Source organism: Glycine max, chromosome 13 (genome assembly GCF_000004515.6).
Source record: "Glycine max cultivar Williams 82 chromosome 13, Glycine_max_v4.0, whole genome shotgun sequence".
NCBI classification, from domain to species: Eukaryota; Viridiplantae; Streptophyta; class Magnoliopsida; order Fabales; family Fabaceae; genus Glycine; species Glycine max.
Genome location: NC_038249.2, coordinates 41,680,676 through 41,700,577, shown reverse-complemented (window position 1 = coordinate 41,700,577; position 19,902 = coordinate 41,680,676). Strand labels below are relative to the sequence as shown.

Genomic DNA, 19,902 nt, shown 5'->3' with positions numbered 1-19,902 from the left:
TTGTACGGACTGTGTTACCTAGTTGTGCATAAGTAAATAAAAAATCATAAAATAGAAAACTTTAAACGTAAAGAAAATAAAAAATATATAAAAAATATGACTTCAAAGTTAAAAAAAAAATAAACTTAAGATTTCAAAGTCGTAATTAAAAAAAAATGTAGGACTTAAAAGTCGTAAATAAAAAATAAATAAACTGAAGTTGTAAATTTTTTTACCACTTCAGTTAAAGAAAAATAAATAAAAAATAATAAATCATAACACTTGTGACAATTTATTCCATTTTTAGTAATAATTTAAAATTGATCTCAAATGAATAAAAAATCCAAAAAAATTTAGCCCTTTTAGTAAAAGTTACGATATATGCCATTTCATTTCTCGTGCTTTATTGCATGTTTAATACATATAAATTGTTGATTGCATCTAAAAATAATTAAAAAAGGGTGTGTCATTCATTAAGGTTTTTACTTTTCAATGCGTGCATCAACATATCTAGTTAGTTAAGAGTTAAGACTAATGGGGGGTTGGGTCTAGTAAAAAGCAATAGTTTGCCACAATCTTTGGACTAATCTCTAGAAAAATTATAACTCAATGTAATTATTATTATTATTATAACTCAATGTAATTAGTATTAAAGTTGCTAAAATTTTAAAAATATATTTTCAGAAGTAAAAAATGTATCAGATTAAATAAAGTTGTATTTGAAATAATAAACAAAAATTATGTGATTATAGCTTGATTTGAGATAATAAAAATTAAGTGAAATTGTTTAATTAAAATATAATTCCTTTTTATATACTTGTGTCATCTAAAAATATTTAAACTGTAAGAAAAATATCAAGTAAACTTTAAATATCATATTTAAATAAAATTATATTGAAAATTATAAAAAGCAATATAACCTTATCTTATAAATCACTTTTTAATTTAATATTTTGTTTATATAAAGTTTATAATTTAATTTTGATATTTTTGGGGAGGAATGACTTCAATTAGAATTTGATGTTATAACAAAGATAGTTATAAATAAATAAATAAATGAATTAATATCATGCGACAAACACATGTATTAATTTTAAGCATTTCAATTAATATATTAAAATAAATATCTGCTTGAATTATTTTACAAATGATTGATCGTGTTATTAATAATTAATTAAATCAAATTAAAATATATTTATAATATTATTTAATAATTTTCTTGTTGTTCTTCTTTTTATCAATATTATTTTTCGGCACAATAGATTTTTTTTCCTTTTGAAAATTTCTTTCAAGTCTTTTATGGCATCTTCAAAACTGTAAAACAAAAAAAAACAATTAAACTCGCAAGTAGACTTTAAATATCATAAATGAGTATAATAATAATTCTTAGAATTTGTAATTTTAAAAACACTATAATTATAAAAATTATTTTAAAAAATTTAGAAATCTCGTGCTGATAAGGGATATTTAGAATTGGATAAAATAATATCTATTAATTATTTGTTAAAAGGAAAGTATAATTATAATTTTTAGAATTAAGTCTAAATGTATTAAAAAAACAATATACTTGTAGAAGCAAATAACACAAAAAAATGAATTATTTTTTTAGAAATTTAAATTTTTTCTTAAGACTATTAAACATGTTTTTATAGTCTAATTTTGATAAACCTAAAAATATTTAGATGAATTTTGATTTAGACTTTATCATATGAAAAAAATAGTTTTCTTTCAAAAGGACATGAGATCCAAAAATAAATTCAAGTCCTTTGTCAATTAATCAATTATAAAGCACACAAAGAATTTACATTAATTCATCTTAGTCCCGAGATTATGTTTAATTCTTGACAATCATCAAGTTTTTCCTAATTTATCAAAGTTACAATATTGTTGAATGTCACTTGAGACTAGCATTCTTTATTATACCAAGTTACTTATGGCTCAAAACAAATAAATAAATTTTTTTGAAAATTTACACATGAACTAAAATCAATGATCGTCTTACAGGCAATATATATCACTCAACATTTTTAAGTATTTTCCCTCAAGATACAATATGTTTTGAAAACTTAATATCTTTATAAGAAATCACAGTAAGATCTTTGGAAGAAAGAATGATTCGCGTGAATTATTTGTATCTTGTTTAACTTCTTCTATATAGTCTTCATCTTCAAATACCTATTGTCTCTCAATTATTGAATTTTTTAATTTTATTATTCTTCTAAATTCTTGAGTTGTTAAAACATTTAATGCATTAAATGCACGGCTTCCTTCATTAAAAGTTGATACTAATAGGATCACATGAATTGTTCAAGTCACTTCTTTCATAATAATATTTTTTAGAAATTATAAATTTTGCATTAATCACTAATTATAAATCACATTACATTTGTAAATATTTATTATGATTGATTAACGATAGAGTCATTTATAAATAAAAATATCTACTACATCTATTATTATAAATTTAATCAATTAATTATATATTTTTATAAATAAATATATGATTTAATTCTATTCAATATATTTTTGGAAGATATGATGTAATTTCATATATATATAAAAAAAGAAAAGGTAGATAATAGATAAACAAAATCTGTTTCCCGAAAAGCCCAGTTATATTATTGGTTGTTTCGGCTACCGTATTTGGTCTTTTACTAGTGTTTAGTTCCCCAACGCAAGCAAGTGAGAACTAGCGGTCCAAAACAGTGATTCTCCTTTTATTACATTCGTGTGCACCCTACATAGCCGTTTCAGAAAGGTGACGGCGACGGAGGAGCATCTTCCACCCATTAAAAGCAACACTCGCGCCTCCATTCACTAACCCTAAACCCACTCGCGCCTCCATCCACAATGCCAATGGCCTATTGCATCTCCCACTTTCCCAAACTCCCACTTCTTCCTTCTTTCCCTCAGTCCCAAATTCCGTTCCGTTCCCCTAAAACCCTCCGTTCACAAAACGACGCCGTTCCCCCCACCACCCTCCGCGGATGTCCTCCTCCCACCGCTCGCCTCAACCCCGCGCGTGTGCGATGCTCCACCGTCGCCGTCGCGGAACCCACCACCGCCCCCCAACTCGGCAAGCGGACGGACATAAAGAAGATTCTAATCCTCGGCGCCGGCCCCATCGTCATCGGGCAAGCGTGCGAGTTCGACTACTCCGGCACCCAAGCGTGCAAGGCCCTCCGCGAAGAAGGGTACGAGGTTGTCCTCATCAACTCCAACCCCGCCACCATCATGACCGATCCTGAAACTGCCGACCGCACCTACATCACCCCCATGACGCCGGAGCTCGTCGAGCGCGTCCTCGAATCGGAGCGTCCCGACGCACTCCTCCCCACCATGGGCGGCCAGACCGCCCTCAACCTCGCCGTCGCCCTCGCCGAGAGCGGCGCCTTGGAAAAATACGGCGTGGAACTCATCGGAGCCAAGCTCGACGCAATCAAGAAGGCTGAGGACAGGGAACTCTTCAAACAGGCCATGCAGAATATTGGGATTAAAACCCCTCCCTCCGGTATTGGCACCACGCTCGACGAGTGCCTCAGCATTGCCAATGATATCGGCGAATATCCATTAATTGTGCGGCCGGCGTTTACCCTCGGCGGCACCGGCGGCGGAATTGCGTATAACAGGGAAGATTTGTTGGAAATTTGCAAGTCTGGGATTGCTGCTAGTTTGACTAATCAGGTTTTGATTGAGAAGTCTCTGTTGGGGTGGAAGGAGTACGAGCTTGAGGTAATGAGGGATTTGGCTGACAATGTTGTTATCATTTGTTCCATTGAGAATATTGATCCCATGGGGGTGCATACCGGGGATTCAATTACCGTTGCACCAGCGCAGACTCTGACGGATAAGGAGTACCAGAGGCTGAGGGATTATTCAATTGCTATAATTAGGGAGATTGGTGTGGAGTGTGGAGGGTCTAATGTGCAGTTTGCGGTTAATCCCGAGAATGGTGAGGTCATGGTCATTGAGATGAACCCCAGAGTGTCCAGGTCTTCGGCTCTGGCGTCTAAGGCTACCGGGTTTCCAATTGCAAAGATGGCGGCGAAGTTGTCTGTGGGGTATTCTTTGGATCAAATACCAAACGATATAACGAAGAAGACACCGGCTAGTTTTGAGCCCTCTATTGATTATGTGGTTACTAAGGTATGCAACTTAGTTGTTGATGATATTGCTATGATATACCAATGTGACTTGGTAGGATGGTTTTAATTTTAAATTGTAAATTTTGTATAGTTGGTAAGTCACTGTTTATGTAATTCCAAGTTATTGAGTTTATAATCTGATGAACTAACTAAACTAACATTTCTGATTTTTGTTATGGAGCAAATCATGTGAATTTTGTCGCAATGCTACTTTTCTCATTTTTTTTTTTTTTTTTTGTGGTGCAGATTCCACGGTTTGCTTTTGAGAAGTTTCCTGGTTCTCAGCCAATATTGACGACACAGATGAAATCTGTTGGTGAGTCAATGGCTGTAGGGCGAAACTTCCAAGAGTCGTTTCAAAAAGCTGTTCGCTCTCTAGAGTGTGGATACTCTGGATGGGGGTGTTCACAAGTGAAGGAGATGAACTATGACTTGGAGCAATTGAAGTATAGCCTCCGAGTTCCTAACCCTGAGCGCATTCATGCCATCTATGCTGCAATGAAAAGAGGGATGCATATTGATGAAATCTTTGAGCTGAGTTACATTGACAAATGGTTTCTCATGCAGCTCAAGGAGCTGGTTGATGTGGAAAGTTTCTTGCTGTCTCACAATTTGTCTGATTTGACAAATATTGATTTCTATGAGGTGAAGAAAAGAGGGTTTAGTGATAAACAGATAGCATTTGCAACTAAATCCACTGAGAAAGAAGTACGCAACAAGCGGTTGTCTCTGGGTGTTACTCCAGCATATAAGCGAGTTGATACCTGTGCAGCAGAATTTGAAGCTAATACTCCTTATATGTATTCTTCTTATGATTTTGAGTGTGAATCAGCTCCCACTACCAGAAAGAAGGTCTTGATTTTGGGTGGAGGACCAAATAGAATTGGTCAAGGGATTGAGTTTGACTACTGTTGTTGTCATGCATCCTTTGCTCTTCAGGTTTGTTTTCTTCTCTTTTGTAATAATTGGATTAAATTTCAGATTTTTTCGCTGTGAAATTTTTTAACTGGGGTTCAAATGGTGCTGCTGATGCTGTATGATATTGGCCAATTCTGATATTAAGCATTAACGAAGTGTGTCCCCTATCTATCATCATTTTTTTTAAATGATTAAGTTGTCCCTGCATGTTATCTTACCTATTCTGATATTAAGCATTAATAGGAACTGATTCCCACTTATCTTAAGATTTGACCAGCTAGATGGTTATGCTGAGTTTTGTGCAGTTGCTACTCTTACTATATGTAACCCTTGTCTATTGCATTTGCAGGATGCAGGATATGAGACAATCATGGTGAACTCAAACCCCGAGACAGTCTCCACAGATTATGACACTAGTGATCGCCTATACTTTGAACCCTTGACTGTTGAAGATGTTTTGAACATTATTGATTTGGAAAGGCCTGATGGTATCATTGTACAATTTGGAGGTCAAACACCATTGAAGTTATCTCTCCCCATACAACAATACCTTGATGAACACAAGCCAGCATGTGCTAGTGGGGTTGGTCATGTACGCATTTGGGGAACATCTCCTGATTCCATAGATATTGCTGAGGACCGAGAGAGGTTCAATGTGATGCTTCATGAACTAAAGATTGAACACCCAAAAGGAGGAATTGCTAGGAGTGAAACTGATGCACTTGCCATTGCAGCAGATATTGGATACCCAGTTGTTGTTCGTCCTTCTTATGTTTTGGGTGGTCGAGCAATGGAGATTGTGTATACTGATGATAAGCTGGTCACTTACCTTGAAAATGCTGTTGAGGTGGATCCAGAACGCCCTGTATTAATTGACAAGTATTTATCTGATGCCTGTGAGATTGATGTTGATGCACTGGCTGACTCACAAGGTAATGTAGTCATTGGTGGGATAATGGAGCACATTGAACAGGCTGGGATACATTCTGGTGACTCTGCCTGCTCTATTCCCACCAGAACTGTTCCTTCTTCTTGCTTGGAGACAATCAGGTCGTGGACAGAAAACTTGGCTAAACAGTTGAATGTTTGTGGGCTCATGAATTGTCAGTATGCAATAACTCCGTCAGGGGATGTATTTTTGCTAGAGGCCAACCCTCGAGCTTCTCGTACAGTTCCATTTGTATCCAAAGCAATTGGCCATCCCTTGGCTAAATATGCTTCCCTTGTCATGTCTGGAAAGACCCTCTGTGATTTACAGTTTACAAAAGAAGTTATCCCTAAATATGTGTCTGTAAAGGAAGCAGTTCTTCCGTTTTCAAAGTTTCCAGGCTGCGATGTGTTTTTAAGTCCTGAGATGCGAAGCACTGGTGAGGTCATGGGTATTGATCCTTCATATAATATTGCATTTGCTAAGGCTCAAATTGCTGCTGGCCAGAAGTTACCACTTTCTGGTACTGTGTTCCTTAGCTTGAACGACTTAACAAAGCCACATCTTCAGAAGATAGCAAAGGCTTTTGTTGAGAATGGTTTCAAGATTGTTGCTACCAGTGGAACAGCTCATGTTCTTAACTTAGCTAAAATTCCAGCAGAGCCTGTGCTGAAGTTGCATGAAGGGAGGCCTCATGCTGGTGACATGATAGCCAATGGAGACATTCAGCTGATGGTGGTAACCAGTTCAGATGATGCACTTGATCGGATAGATGGTCTGGCCCTCAGAAGGATGGCTTTGGATTACAAGGTTCCTATTGTGACAACAGTTAATGGAGCTCTGGCGACTGCTGAAGCTATAAACAGCTTGAAGGCCAACTCTATCAAAATGATCGCTCTTCAGGACTTCATTGATGGTGAATTTAAAGAGTGAGAGTTTTTGCAGACAACCACTTACTTTCTGAATTGGTTAGGCGTTAGACACCAGTAAGCACCTGTGTTTTCTCTTTGTATTTGGTACTACTAATTTATGCCCTTTCAAGTCTTTTTGCCTACAAAACCTCCATTCTTTCATCTTTCTATTTGAGATAAATTATTAGATAGTATTTGCGATGTGTTGCATATTTTGAATCGTTTTGGATTGCTCTCCTCCACTAAGAATATATACGTATTGTTATCATCTATGGTTTTGTATATTGACTGGGCTATTGCTGCTTACCGTGAGATTGCACAAGTTGCTAGATTTGGGAGTGGCGGAAGAATTGCTTTGGGATGCTTTCATTTGTTGAGTAAAGTGTCCAGATTAGATATGTAAGGTCATGTAGTCTGTCCTGACTCCTGATATATAGCATTTGTGCTTTTGTGTAAACGATTTTGTAGTATTTGGATTTCTACTGCTTATTAATTATTCCCATTTTTAAAATCTTACAGCATGCAGTTGATGCTGATGCTGCTTAGCCATTTCATTTATAAGGCTTTCACTTTCATCAACCCTTATAATTGATTTGTAGAAGAAATCCAGCTATCATCATCCTTCAACTTCAAAATTAAACAATCATAAAAATAAAATACCTTTTTTTAAAAATTATTTTAGATTTTTAAATCAAAAGTATGCTTGTTTGAGCTAACAAACATCTATTGTTAATTATTTAATTGTAAAAAATTCAGCTCCTAAACACTGTAATGAGGTTGAATGATGTTATTTATTGTTTATTTAGATTTTTAACCCTTTAAAATTATTAATTTAAGGTACAACTTACTCTTGAATCTTCAACCCCTTGTCTTTTGCAGCCAATTCAGCAACTCCATTAGATCATATGGGTCTTTCATAAAATTCCTTTAAGAAAACTTTTTATGGCTTTCAAATCATTAGTGATTTAAGTGTTTTATGACTTCATCTGTAAAAAAAATTGCAAGATCTTCTCCGCTTCACTTGCCCCCAGGATGAACTCTTTGGTCTCAGGACAAGGTTGCTTTGGACGGGGACAGTCTTGTTATTCCCAAGCCTAGCTCCATATCCCCATGTATTTCTTCCTTTTTAAGTTATCTCTCTTTTATTGTCATCTACTCTATTTTTCTCTTCTAAACCAAACACAACCATAGAGTATACCAATTTTCTAACACCAATCAACAGAAAAAATACGAGAGTTGAACCTAAGATACGACTTATATGAGTGGAAGAATTGACCAGCTATGTAAACCCCTATTGGTTAAGTAGTATAGATTGTATATTTTGATGAAATTCCTTGCATGGTTAAATTGGAAAGTTGACTGATACTTGATATATGAAAACAATGCATGACATGTCTTGAATATCTATTTTGCACAATTAAAATTAGTGCTTAAGGCCTCCCGTGTTCGTTAAGCTAATTCCTGAAATTACTACTCTTTTCGTTATCCTGGTAAAATATTTTGGGTCTGCCAATGTCATCCTGATGTATCTGTTTGCTGCAAACAGATAAATGAAAGTTAGCGTGAGGTTTGATTTTTCTTGTAACATTGTTTCTGGACGAATACTAATTGCATTGGACTTCAAATTCAAGAACTTTAGAACGTTCATTAAACTTCGGCAAGTGTGTTTTCTTTTGTCATGACTGTGTGGAACTCTAATAGATATAGGCCATAGGGACGAATGAAAATAAAACACAGTCAACATTTTGAATCTTATAAATTCTATATTTATAGATTTTTTTTTTCAATATAGGATTTTTATACTGTTGGTTGTTCTCACTTCTCATGTAGCCGAGCCTTCCAAACTCAATTAAATTAAATGTGTTCATTTGAAAAACGAGGGGAGAAATTAATTGATACTTTTTTTGTTTTGTTTTTTTAGAGGAATTAATTGATACCTGAAAAGTGAAAACGCGTTCAATGGCCAGGACCCAGGAAAGTTAAGTACCGTGGTCCTAGGTCCTAAATCAAATTAATTAATCGTATGGGAAAAATTGAGCTTATGAGCTAAGCTAGTAATATACTTGGCTTCCATAAGCAATTTGTCAGCTTTCAATCACTAGACATATTAGCGGTCTAAGTGCGCAATTTATAGGAATTTGGAGCAGCTATTCCTAATAGCCTTAATTGTATGGGCCCAAGTTAAAGCTTCTAGAACAAGAACACTAAGAATTGGTGGAGGCATAAGCTTTAGAATTGTTTGATTTACGCGAAGAATTAATTTCTTGAACAGCATACATATTTTAATATGAAAATTAAAAATTAAAATAATTTACACTCACAATTTAACTATGAGAGTTTAAAATTAATTGTATTAAAGTAAATTTCTACCTAAGTTTGAAATAAATGACTCTAACTAACAAGTGTAACAACTTTATTTTACATTATGTTGAAAAGGATATCACAAAGAGATTCATACTTGAGAGTGGAATGACTAACAAGCATGACTGAAAAATCTTATACTGGGTAGAAATAAATAAGTTAGACATAACATATAAATAGAAAGGACTCATACAGTTCACCTTGTTTGGGACATTTGCAGAATTTAATTTGTATTTACTTTAATAATAAATTTAAGAGCAGGCGGAAAAGATTCAAACTGCTAATTTAACAGAGAAAGAGAGGATGAATGATAAAAAAATGCACTCATAATAAATTTCCAAGAACGTATGCTATAATCAGTAGTACAACAACAGCCATTGAGTTTGATTTCTATTTCTACTATATATATTCCTTGCAGGGCAGGGCAGGTGATGATGACGAATGCCGGTTAGCTAACCCGCTTAGTACCTCCGTCCCTTCTTGAAGAATCAAGAATGTCAAGTAGTTTGCATGTTTCCGCTTAATTCTTAACAAAGAAATTAATAATCAAAAGTCTTGAAATCTGTGTATACTTGAAAAAAAAATATGAATTTTTTATCTATGATTTCAATACCTTTTCATATAATTCTAGAATATTCTCACAATTTTGTAAGTGTCGAAAGAAACGTTGGATGGGATAAATTCGAATTCTCAAAAGAGTTATTTCGAATGGGTGTTTGAAAGTGAAGTAAAGTGTTGATTGAAGTAATTGAAGAGTGGAGAAGTGGAAATTCTAAAATATTGATGCATTTCAATGTAAGGTTCGAATTGGAGAGGATTTTTTTTTTCAGGAGCCAAAGGAGGAAGTTAATGTAATTTATTTTTGACATGTAATTTTTTTTCATCATAGGAATCGAACTCAATCAGAGAATTTATAAAAATGCGAGATTATTTTGAATAATTGATGTTGTTACTTAAAGTATCAAGCACATATCAATCTCTGATCTTGGACTTGGCTGTCTAGCTAGTAGGCTGAACAATTTATCCATTTCATGAATGGAGAATTAATCTCATATAATACTTGAAGGGATTATAGCTAACTGTAAGAATAGTAGTGATACTACATGTGTGATGAGGGAATAACAGGCTAACAGCACTTGAATGCTGTTTTTTGGCAGGTTTACTGTGTTCTCACTGTTCTGTAAAAGGGTCGTTGGCTACCTCTCACTTAATATTTCTTTTTTTGGCTTATGTAAAAAACTCGTCAACTACTTATTTAAATATATTAGCAAGGAATTGGATAGAGTTACCATTTTGATGATTGTGCATTACATGATAATATTGCGAGCAAATACCAAATTATATATTCATGGGTTGGACACTAGTAATTTACAAGATCCCTATAATTTTATAATTATTAGTTGTTAAGTGGATCAAAGGATGACTCAAGTTCAAATGAGAAAGTTTAATAAGATCTAAGTCTATTCTATCGTACTTGGGCGAGTTACATTAAAACAATATGCAATCCTTAATGATTAGAAAAATTATACCGAACCACTTACAAATATAACTTAAAAGTCCTTAATTGTCAAGATTTTCTACAACGGTACAGGAGTGTTAAGAAAACGTCACATTCAGCACACGTGTGCCAAAAAGGATGCACAGAGGAGCAGGACACTTCAGGAACTAATTAACTTTCTCAAATGGTTATCCAAAAAATTTGCTCAGATTGCTTTGGGTCAAAAATTTCTACTGCTTCAAAATTAATGTGAAAGTACTTATATACGTGGAAGGAAAAACAAAACACAGGCTATAGTGGGAGTTAACCGTAAAGTGAATTTGGCTAATGCTTTTCTTTTCTCAAGGTCCACACGCTCTAAGACAGGGCTAACAAGAGCAAATGGGAAAGAAAAATGTTACAAATTACAAAAGTCTAACTACTTCCACCGCAAAGTTGAAAGCTCAACTCAATTTTTTTCCCCTAACGCGTGGAAAACTTGATCACTTGGAGATAAGCTAGAAACACCATCCTAAAAATTTTGTAATTAGAACTAATTTTTCAGTATTTTATAATGTATGGCATTGGGGCCAGAAGCAGCAATTAAAATATTAAAAAAATTAAATTCATCATAAATTACTTTTTTCAACTAAAGCTAAAATAGTGTGATTAGATGTCTGAAATAAAGTTGTTTTCCAAAAATTAAAGTTCAGTGGCTAATTTAGGAGTGGATATAAGACATTTGCACCCTACGTTATTTCATTTTAAGAAGGATTACTTATTAGTCTAGTATTATCTTCAAATTTGATTGTAGTGGTTCTATATCATTAAACTAAAAATGACAACCATTTTCTTGAACATGTTATCAAGCTTATAATATGAAATGGGTGACTCAATAACCGTTCTGAAGCAAATTTAAGCCCCATAGTATGTGTTTTGTGAGAATAGTGCATTAAAATTATAACTGAAAATATTATAATGGAAAGTATTTTACAAAGTGTTTTATTGCGTGACTCCTTTGGTAGATAATACGGGAGAAATTAGGGCACCCCTCTCTTCCTTTTGCCACCTTTTTTTCTCTCCAACTTAGCTCATTTTTTTTTTCATTTTCAAATTAGCTCTTAATTTTGTCTCTCTTTTTTTCTCCTCATTCCTTCAAGCTTATCCCTTTTTTTGTCAATCTATTTTTTTATCTCTTATCATCATCATTATCTAAAATATTATGCTTAAAAACTTAACTATGGATATTAATCGAACAAAGACCATTAAACATTCTAGAACAAATAGGCATCAACCGGAGCAATATTCAATGATTTGAAAAGTTGCAACTTAATGGCAAAAGACTTTGATTATAACAAGTTTATCTTTTCCTGTGTGTTCAACGAGCTCCACCAACCTTGCCCCACCTATTAGATCTTGCGCAAACATGCAGATCACACAGACATGCATACATATAGTTTTCTGCAAGAGACACTTAATTAATTATATAGCAATTCTTTGTGAATAAATTATATACGGCATGCATGGTCATTAGGTGTTAGTTAAGGAAGTAGATAGCATGGTCTCATTGGTGGCAGCAACCCCAATAACTCACTTGAAACAAACCGTTTTTCCCAACTGTTATGTCGAAACCTTGGCCACTTGGCACCAGCATAAGGCAACAAGAAGTTCCGCGCGTAGACCATGCTAAATTACACAAGAATGCGATCGATACATTTATATGGGAACCCAATTCGTTTTTCTTACATCATTATTACGTACCAAACTTTACTTAGAGTGCAAATTAAATTAAAATTTAAAAGTAATTCAGTAACTATGGTGTGGGCCATGTTGGTGTTGTCCTGATTTGCATCAACCAGAAGTTGAGAACTAGAAGTCTAGAACTTAAAAAGACTGGACCCGTAAGTAGTGTACTCACCCGCACATGCGAGTGCGCACACACTTGACAGAATGTGATTATACCATTTCAGTTCCGTCATTCAATGCGTCAATGAAAGTAACTAGGTAAAATGTTACTAAGTCCTGTTCTATCGTTTTTTTCTATTCATCTTTTAAAATTTTAGTGACCAGTAAACCAAATATTTGTCTAAATGAGAGAATATATTTACTTTTCTTTGTCCCTTTAGGGTGCTATACATACATTGCGTTGAATATTAAATCAAACACAGACAAATTAATGGGGACGTGTAGTTAATGCCATAATGTCCAATCCACCCTATTTGTTTTGTACTGTAAGTATTAATAAGCAATTACTGCGTGCTTAAGCATTTTAATCGGAGTATGACTTTTTTGGGTTGGAATAAGAAGTACTAGTACTATGACTAGGGTCCAAAAAAGCTGGAGGGTGAATAGGACATGTTGCTCACCGGTTTCTTTTTCTTTTACTCACTAGGAAAAGTCACTTTACTAGGCCTAGGCTGTTAGGCATGACATAATGTTCTTTTCCTTGGAAAATATATGTACTAAAATTGCATCCATATGCAAGGGTCTAACTTGAAGTGATTATTATTATTATTATTTGCATTAAAGTAAAAAAGAAAAATATAAAGGAAGGAACAAGCAGAATATAGAAAAGCGATTTTTTCAAAGTTGGGAAGAGTTTTCATACAATAAGCCAAAAGAAACATCATAATCACAACACCTAACAGAGAGTGGGAAAAGAAGACAGCACGCAGCCAGTTATTAACGAATTTCATACTCTTGCTATCTCATTATCATCCTTTCCTTTCCTTATAAAACCCCTAGTTTTGGCTTCCAAACAACCCACATTTACCTCACACCCTTCTTCTCTCTTTGTCCCTAAACTACACAAAGTAGAAGCCAAACACAAAACAACAAAGTATTGATGGAGAGTGACACAAACACCACATTTTCTCACTCCTCAAATACTACCCCTTCTTCCCCTCCCCAACAAGTTCAAGTTGTCATGATCCCTTGTGCTGCTTGCAAGATTCTGAGGCGAAGATGTGCTGAGAAATGTGTCTTGGCACCTTATTTCCCTCCCACTGAACCTGCCAAGTTTACCACTGCACACCGAGTCTTCGGTGCCAGCAACATCATCAAGTTCTTGCAGGTAGCTACCTATGTTGGCCTCCAAAATCTTATTTCACATTCATGTTTTCTCAACTCAACTTCATAAATTTTTTTAAGACTAACTACATATCTTGACAATTAGAGAGACCATATTACATATGTACATTTTCATCGCATATGTGACATGATATAGTTTAATGACATCATGATTTCTACATAATGTTATCAAACACTCTGCACCATGTTCTTTAAATTCTAACTAAAAAGATTTTCCACGTGATTTTTCCTTTTTGAGTCAATGATGATTTCAGACACAAACAGTGATGTGGTAACAAACGTTGCGCTATTGAGTGGTAAAAATAACTGTTCCACCCGTCAGAAGACCTCACCAACATCCTTCTATATATGCATATTGTTCCGTGTCCCCGGGGACAAATTAATAGATGATAAGACTAGTCTCCAACGTATGGAGTACCTAATTTTACACGATCCCATCAAACTTCAACAGAGACGACAAATTAATGTACAGAGCTAGAGAATAATTATAATAGCATATGTGTAACCTTTGTTTTATTTCCTTTGGTTGGAAATTTTTACCTTTGACTTATTATTTAACCTTTGATACATATAAAACTTATGTTAAAAGAAATATGTGTATATTTCTAACATGATACTATAATTTATTTTACACCAGTCAGTTATTTTACATCCTTAAAAAATTTCACCCAATTTTTTTTTCACAAATGCACAAACAATAGTACGATACGAAGTTCCTCTATTTATTTGGTGAATTGAATCAGCCCCACTCTCTCCCAGCAGGACCAACGCAGTCTGTAGTATCATATTCTTGGTCATAGCATATCAATGCTTCAATTAAATGCATTTTTCAACGACCTAATTTTAACGAAACCTAGTGGTGGGTCTCCTTAATTCTAACATGAAATCGGTTAATATTATAAGACAACACAGTTGATACAAATATTTCGTAAGCAAATAATCTTTTTAAAATTAATTTTCATAATCAAGTAATCAAATTAATTGTTTTACTCTGAGAATTTGCTTCTTTACATATTCTATATACGCTTTTATGGTTTTTACACACTTTAAACGTATTGTATGATCGCTGAAAATACATTAAAATATTAAAGTACTTAATTGATGATATCATTGTTTTGCTTCATTTTCCAGGAACTTCCAGAGTCTCAAAGAGCTGATGCAGTGGCCAGCATGGTTTATGAGGCTGGTGCAAGAATAAGAGACCCAGTGTACGGATGTGCAGGTGCAATTTGCCACCTCCAAAAGCAAGTCAATGAACTTCAAGCACAGTTAGCAAAGGCACAAGCTGAGGTTGTAAACATGCAATTCCAACAAGCGAATCTCGTGGCTCTAATTTGCATGGAAATGGCACAAACACAAACTCCACAGGAATCACCACAACAATCTGTGGACAACTTCATTTCAAGCCCTTCACACAGCAGCGGCTATCAAAACAATCTCAATTTCTTTGAGGAGAACACCAATAACCTAAACTCTTTGTGGGAGCCTCTTTGGACATGATGAAGAACCAGACTTATACAAGACACTTCATAAGTGTTAGTTCCCATGACAATCTCCTAAGGAGAAGTTGAAGGAATCAAGTAGAACTAATAATAAATTATAAAAGTATAACTTTGGTAGCTAGATTCATGTAGTTAAGTTAACTGCCTCTCCATGAGGAAGATTTTGGAGAAAATAATGTTATTCTGGATCTAGTCTCTTTGCACAAGGTTGGCAAATTAGGTAATGCTCCAAAATTATCATTTAAATGTTAGATAGTTTTCTGAAGCATGTAATCGTTGCAATATTGAAGAAAACAGGGGAAATGTTATGTTTCAGTATGTTTCTAAGCACTGATATTTTCAATCTAAAACAGCTTTTTGGTCACCTACTATAATCATTCAAAAGATTGATCTTTCATGAATGCTTAATTCCTTGTCAAAGTAACTTTTGACCTTGTGACTTTGGATTCGTTATGGTTCTAGTCTACCAGAACCAAAATTTTCGTTTGTAGATATAATGTCAATCAAACACAAATCTAGGCAAGATCAAGATGGAAGACCGAACGACAACCAAGATTTATTTATTACATAAAAAACAACAACCAAGGATATTATATATAGCAATTAGGCTTCAATATAAATTCGTCATTATGCATAAAGATAATTATCATTTTAATTAAGTGCTATTTGCAACTTCTTTTGACATCAAATTGAATGACTCCCTTATTTGCATAAACTTACTATTCATATCTTTGAATTCTTCAATTTTTAGAAGGGGTATCGTATAAAATTTATGTTAAAATGGGTTGAATTTGATTAGTTAATCCACTAAATATATTAAAATGGAATGGTTGAGTTATGAGATTCAAACCTTTGACCCTGATAATATATAGTCCATATAACCAATTAACTTAATGGGTCAAGCACGGGTTGAGTCGGATTGACAAATGAGTTAATATATTTTTGACAAATATTTGGTTAAATATTATTTTTGAAGAAATTTAAATTTTGTGAATTATTATAAATTTTATATTAATTTTTTGTTTTGCACTATATTTATTTAACTCATAATAATTGCTTCTAGAGAACATTTGTTCAAAGTAACTTAGTTGAATATATATTTAAGATTGTGACATTATGTTTATTCTTTAATTGATGATTTATATTTTTTCATTGACTAGTCCTTTTATATATATATATTACAAAGAATCTAACTTTACTTGCAACCCACTAAGTTTGGATTGAGTTAAGATTTTTTGAAAAATTGAATTACGTTAAAATTTTCATTTCAATAACAAAATAAGTTCAACTCAACTGATACTCCTATACATACATACATAATACATTGAATTCTCAATTACTATTTTTTTAATGAATAACAAGAATTCCGTACTACATCTTTTTTAAGTGCGCTCTTGATGAGTCAAAATCTTTTAGATATACTTTGATAAATGGACTCTCTTTGATCGAGAGAAACGATTAATGTGGTGAGCATATGAACAAGGCAAGGAACGTGACGGTGTGGAGCTATAATCAAAATACCTTTGTGGTTATGATGGCATAAGAATTACTCTCTCTCCCTTAAACGCGTTTTCGGGGTCTGTAATTCAAATCATGTGCTGCCCACGTGAGCAGCATATCTAAAGCAACCCAGCCATATAATATTTCACCTGTCGGCAACTTATTGATGTACCCGTCATTCTTGTCATATAACTCCTTCTTTTCTCACCAACATGTCATTATTTTTAGTATCTGAAGAAATTAAAGAAACGCATTTGCTTTTTTATTGACTCAAAGTGTAGCTTTACACTTTACACAGCGTATATATCATCTTAATAATGAGTTACACAGTACAATGCGTTAATTAGTCAATTTTGAATAGTCAGCGTAAAAATTATTTTTCTAAAAGTCATGCATTGATAAACAAAGAATAAATAATGTATAAAGACAATACTATACACATCAAATTCCCCAAAAATATGGTATACAATGGGATGCTTCCATTTGAAGAAAAATATAGTAGTTTAGAATATGAACGGGTTTTGGTTGAAAAACTAAATTACGTTTCTTCATCATATTTTGTGGCTGTTTATTAAATGGAAAATGAAACTCGATCACAATAGTTTTTTATTTCTAACAAGTAAATTTTAATTAATAAATTAAAATGTGTTCAAAAGAATATATTAAAAACAAAATTATTGTATATTTATAATCACTACCTGCTCATGGTTTGAACAATCTCCATTTGATACATATCTAAATTTTATTAACTCTTTTTTATAAATTGAAAAACTCAATTATATGCATGCATGTCACGTGATGGAGACGGGGTGTGACGATATTAGTATATTACTAATATTTTTCTTATTTCCTTAGAATTTAATCTATATGTAGTATGGTGAAAAAACATATTTACACAGCCAATACGATTTGGGAAATAAGATAAATCCTTATGAGATATTTGTGGAAATATTACCAACATTGTATATAAATTGAACTCATTTTTTTATATTTTATTTAATTTTTTCATTCTTTCATATATAATTAATTGATATATAGTTCATCAAAATCTTTCTTTAGTCCAATCTTATCTTCCATTGTTCATGTAAAACCCTCGAAGTCCAACTAGTTATATTGATTCAACATAATCCGGTCATTTGAAGGAAAAAATAGGTCTAATACAATAACAAACTTAATAATAGATCCTGAAAATAAATTTTTCCAAACTTGAAAGAACTTTTGTAGAGAAATATAAAGTGTAAAATAAAAATTAAAAGAAAATAGAGACAAGAGAATTTTCAATAAATGTATTAAAATGTGTTACAAACAATCAAATTAAAACAAACTCTCAATTGATATAATAAAGATAAGAAGATAAAATCTCATAATATAAAACAGATAATGAAAAACACTTACCTCTTTCTAATTAGTGTACAAAAATTACAATGATTTTTTCTTTCATATTTTTCTCTGAATGATTTTTAATTATTTTTCTTATTTTAAATGAGTTTCACAGTTTTTTATCTAACTCCTCTCTTCTTAAATAAATAAAAAATAAATAAATCTTCTTATTTAAATCTTTACTCCACATAAAAAGAACTCAAAAATCCAACATTATTTCAGGCACGTTCCAATATAAAATTATAATAATATATAGTCCAGAAACCATATATATAAAACAGCTCCCCTCTTTCAATTCAGTCATACATAAGTTATTGTACGTACTGAAACAAGTTATATACTGTACTTCCTCAATATGTCATGCATTTTTTTCCATATGACGCTGGAAAATTAATATAATCTGTAGAGGGAAAATTAGAAAAAGTCATTCTTGTGCTTAAATTCTATAGTTAAAATGTTGAATATATATATACTCTAATGTGTGCAAAGTTTAACTGCTGTTCATGCATTGTCTTCGAGACTTTGATAGTAGACGTGGTTTCTTCTTCAACTACTGGAACATGAATTGAACCATTTACCATATTCTAAAAATATAAAGCTAGCTTTCTACCCTGCACTAGCTAATTAAAGTAGCTATGAAACTAATCACAGATAAGAGAGCCACTAGAAGATGCAGATATAGTAGTACTAGGCTAGTAGCTAGCTAGTATAGTATATACTGTATTTTCCAACTTAATATCTCTATACGTATTCCAGCAAGCTCTATTAACTGAATGATTGATATTAATTAGAAACAAATATATAAACTTCTGAAGATTTTTTTTATAGAAAAAAAAAACAAATTATCGGAAAAAATAATGCTTTAAGTAAATTGCAGGGAAAGAAACATTGCTGTTCTGATATATATATATATATATATATATATATATATATATAGCTGTTTATGCTTTATAGTGATGACTACCCAGCTTAAACAAAATTTGAACTTGTATTAAGCCTACCGAATACAAAGTTATCTTTATATATGGGGTGCATTCTATACCATTTCTCACCAGTTGAGTATTATTAAAAAACTCTGAAGAATTATTAAAGAATTTAGAACATGTAGCCATATGTATTTTCATATTAATATCCACATGAGTAGTGGCATTAGGTTAAGTCTGAATGATCATCCACCTTTCTATGAAAAGAAACCCAAAGTTTGAAATCGACCAGACGACGAAATTCTATAAGTATTTTGTTCACACACGAATCCCGATCGATGAAAGAAATCGAAATCGGTAAACTTCTATTTCTATACATTGCATGCAGGACAACATAATATCTAGGTTTAATTTGTACCAGAAACCCAATCTTAATGATATTCATACACAAGATTTGGTTGCTCAAGTGGGAACGAAGGCTTGAGGAAAAGGGAAAAAAGATTATGTCTTTTATTCATTTTTCTCTTTTAATTTCTTTGGTTATTGTCTCGTCGGGGTAGTTAGATGTTTTTTTCATCCATATCCTTCTTGTAAATGGTCCAATGCCTTTAGTTTTTGCCGCGGATTTATACATCTACCACCCACTTTTTTGCAATAGTGAATGCGCAGTCTTTTGACATATCCGTTTCCATATATGCTTAGTTTTTTTTAAGCCATACGCATGGATGCACATAGTTTATTATAAATTTATAATATCCACCATAAATAATGTTGACTCAAGGACACTA

The 19,902-nt window shown here is 33.1% G+C and overlaps 2 protein-coding genes across 2 annotated transcripts; both read left to right on the top strand.

The window, feature by feature from the left end:
- The first annotated feature begins 2,630 nt into the window (after positions 1–2,630).
- LOC100819867 (carbamoyl-phosphate synthase large chain, chloroplastic) lies at positions 2,631–7,338 on the top strand. Its single transcript, XM_003541955.5, has 3 exons — positions 2,631–4,125; positions 4,371–5,063; positions 5,392–7,338. Exons 1-3 carry the CDS (start codon positions 2,830–2,832, stop codon positions 6,901–6,903), a joined length of 3,501 nt encoding a protein of 1,166 aa, XP_003542003.2. The 5' UTR covers positions 2,631–2,829; the 3' UTR covers positions 6,904–7,338.
- Positions 7,339–13,462: 6,124 nt separating this feature from the next.
- On the top strand, positions 13,463–15,626 carry LOC100819336 (LOB domain-containing protein 1). The gene is made up of 2 exons (XM_003541954.5): positions 13,463–13,792; positions 14,941–15,626. Exons 1-2 carry the CDS (start codon positions 13,565–13,567, stop codon positions 15,307–15,309), a joined length of 597 nt encoding a protein of 198 aa, XP_003542002.1. The 5' UTR covers positions 13,463–13,564; the 3' UTR covers positions 15,310–15,626.
- The last annotated feature ends 4,276 nt before the right edge of the window (positions 15,627–19,902 follow it).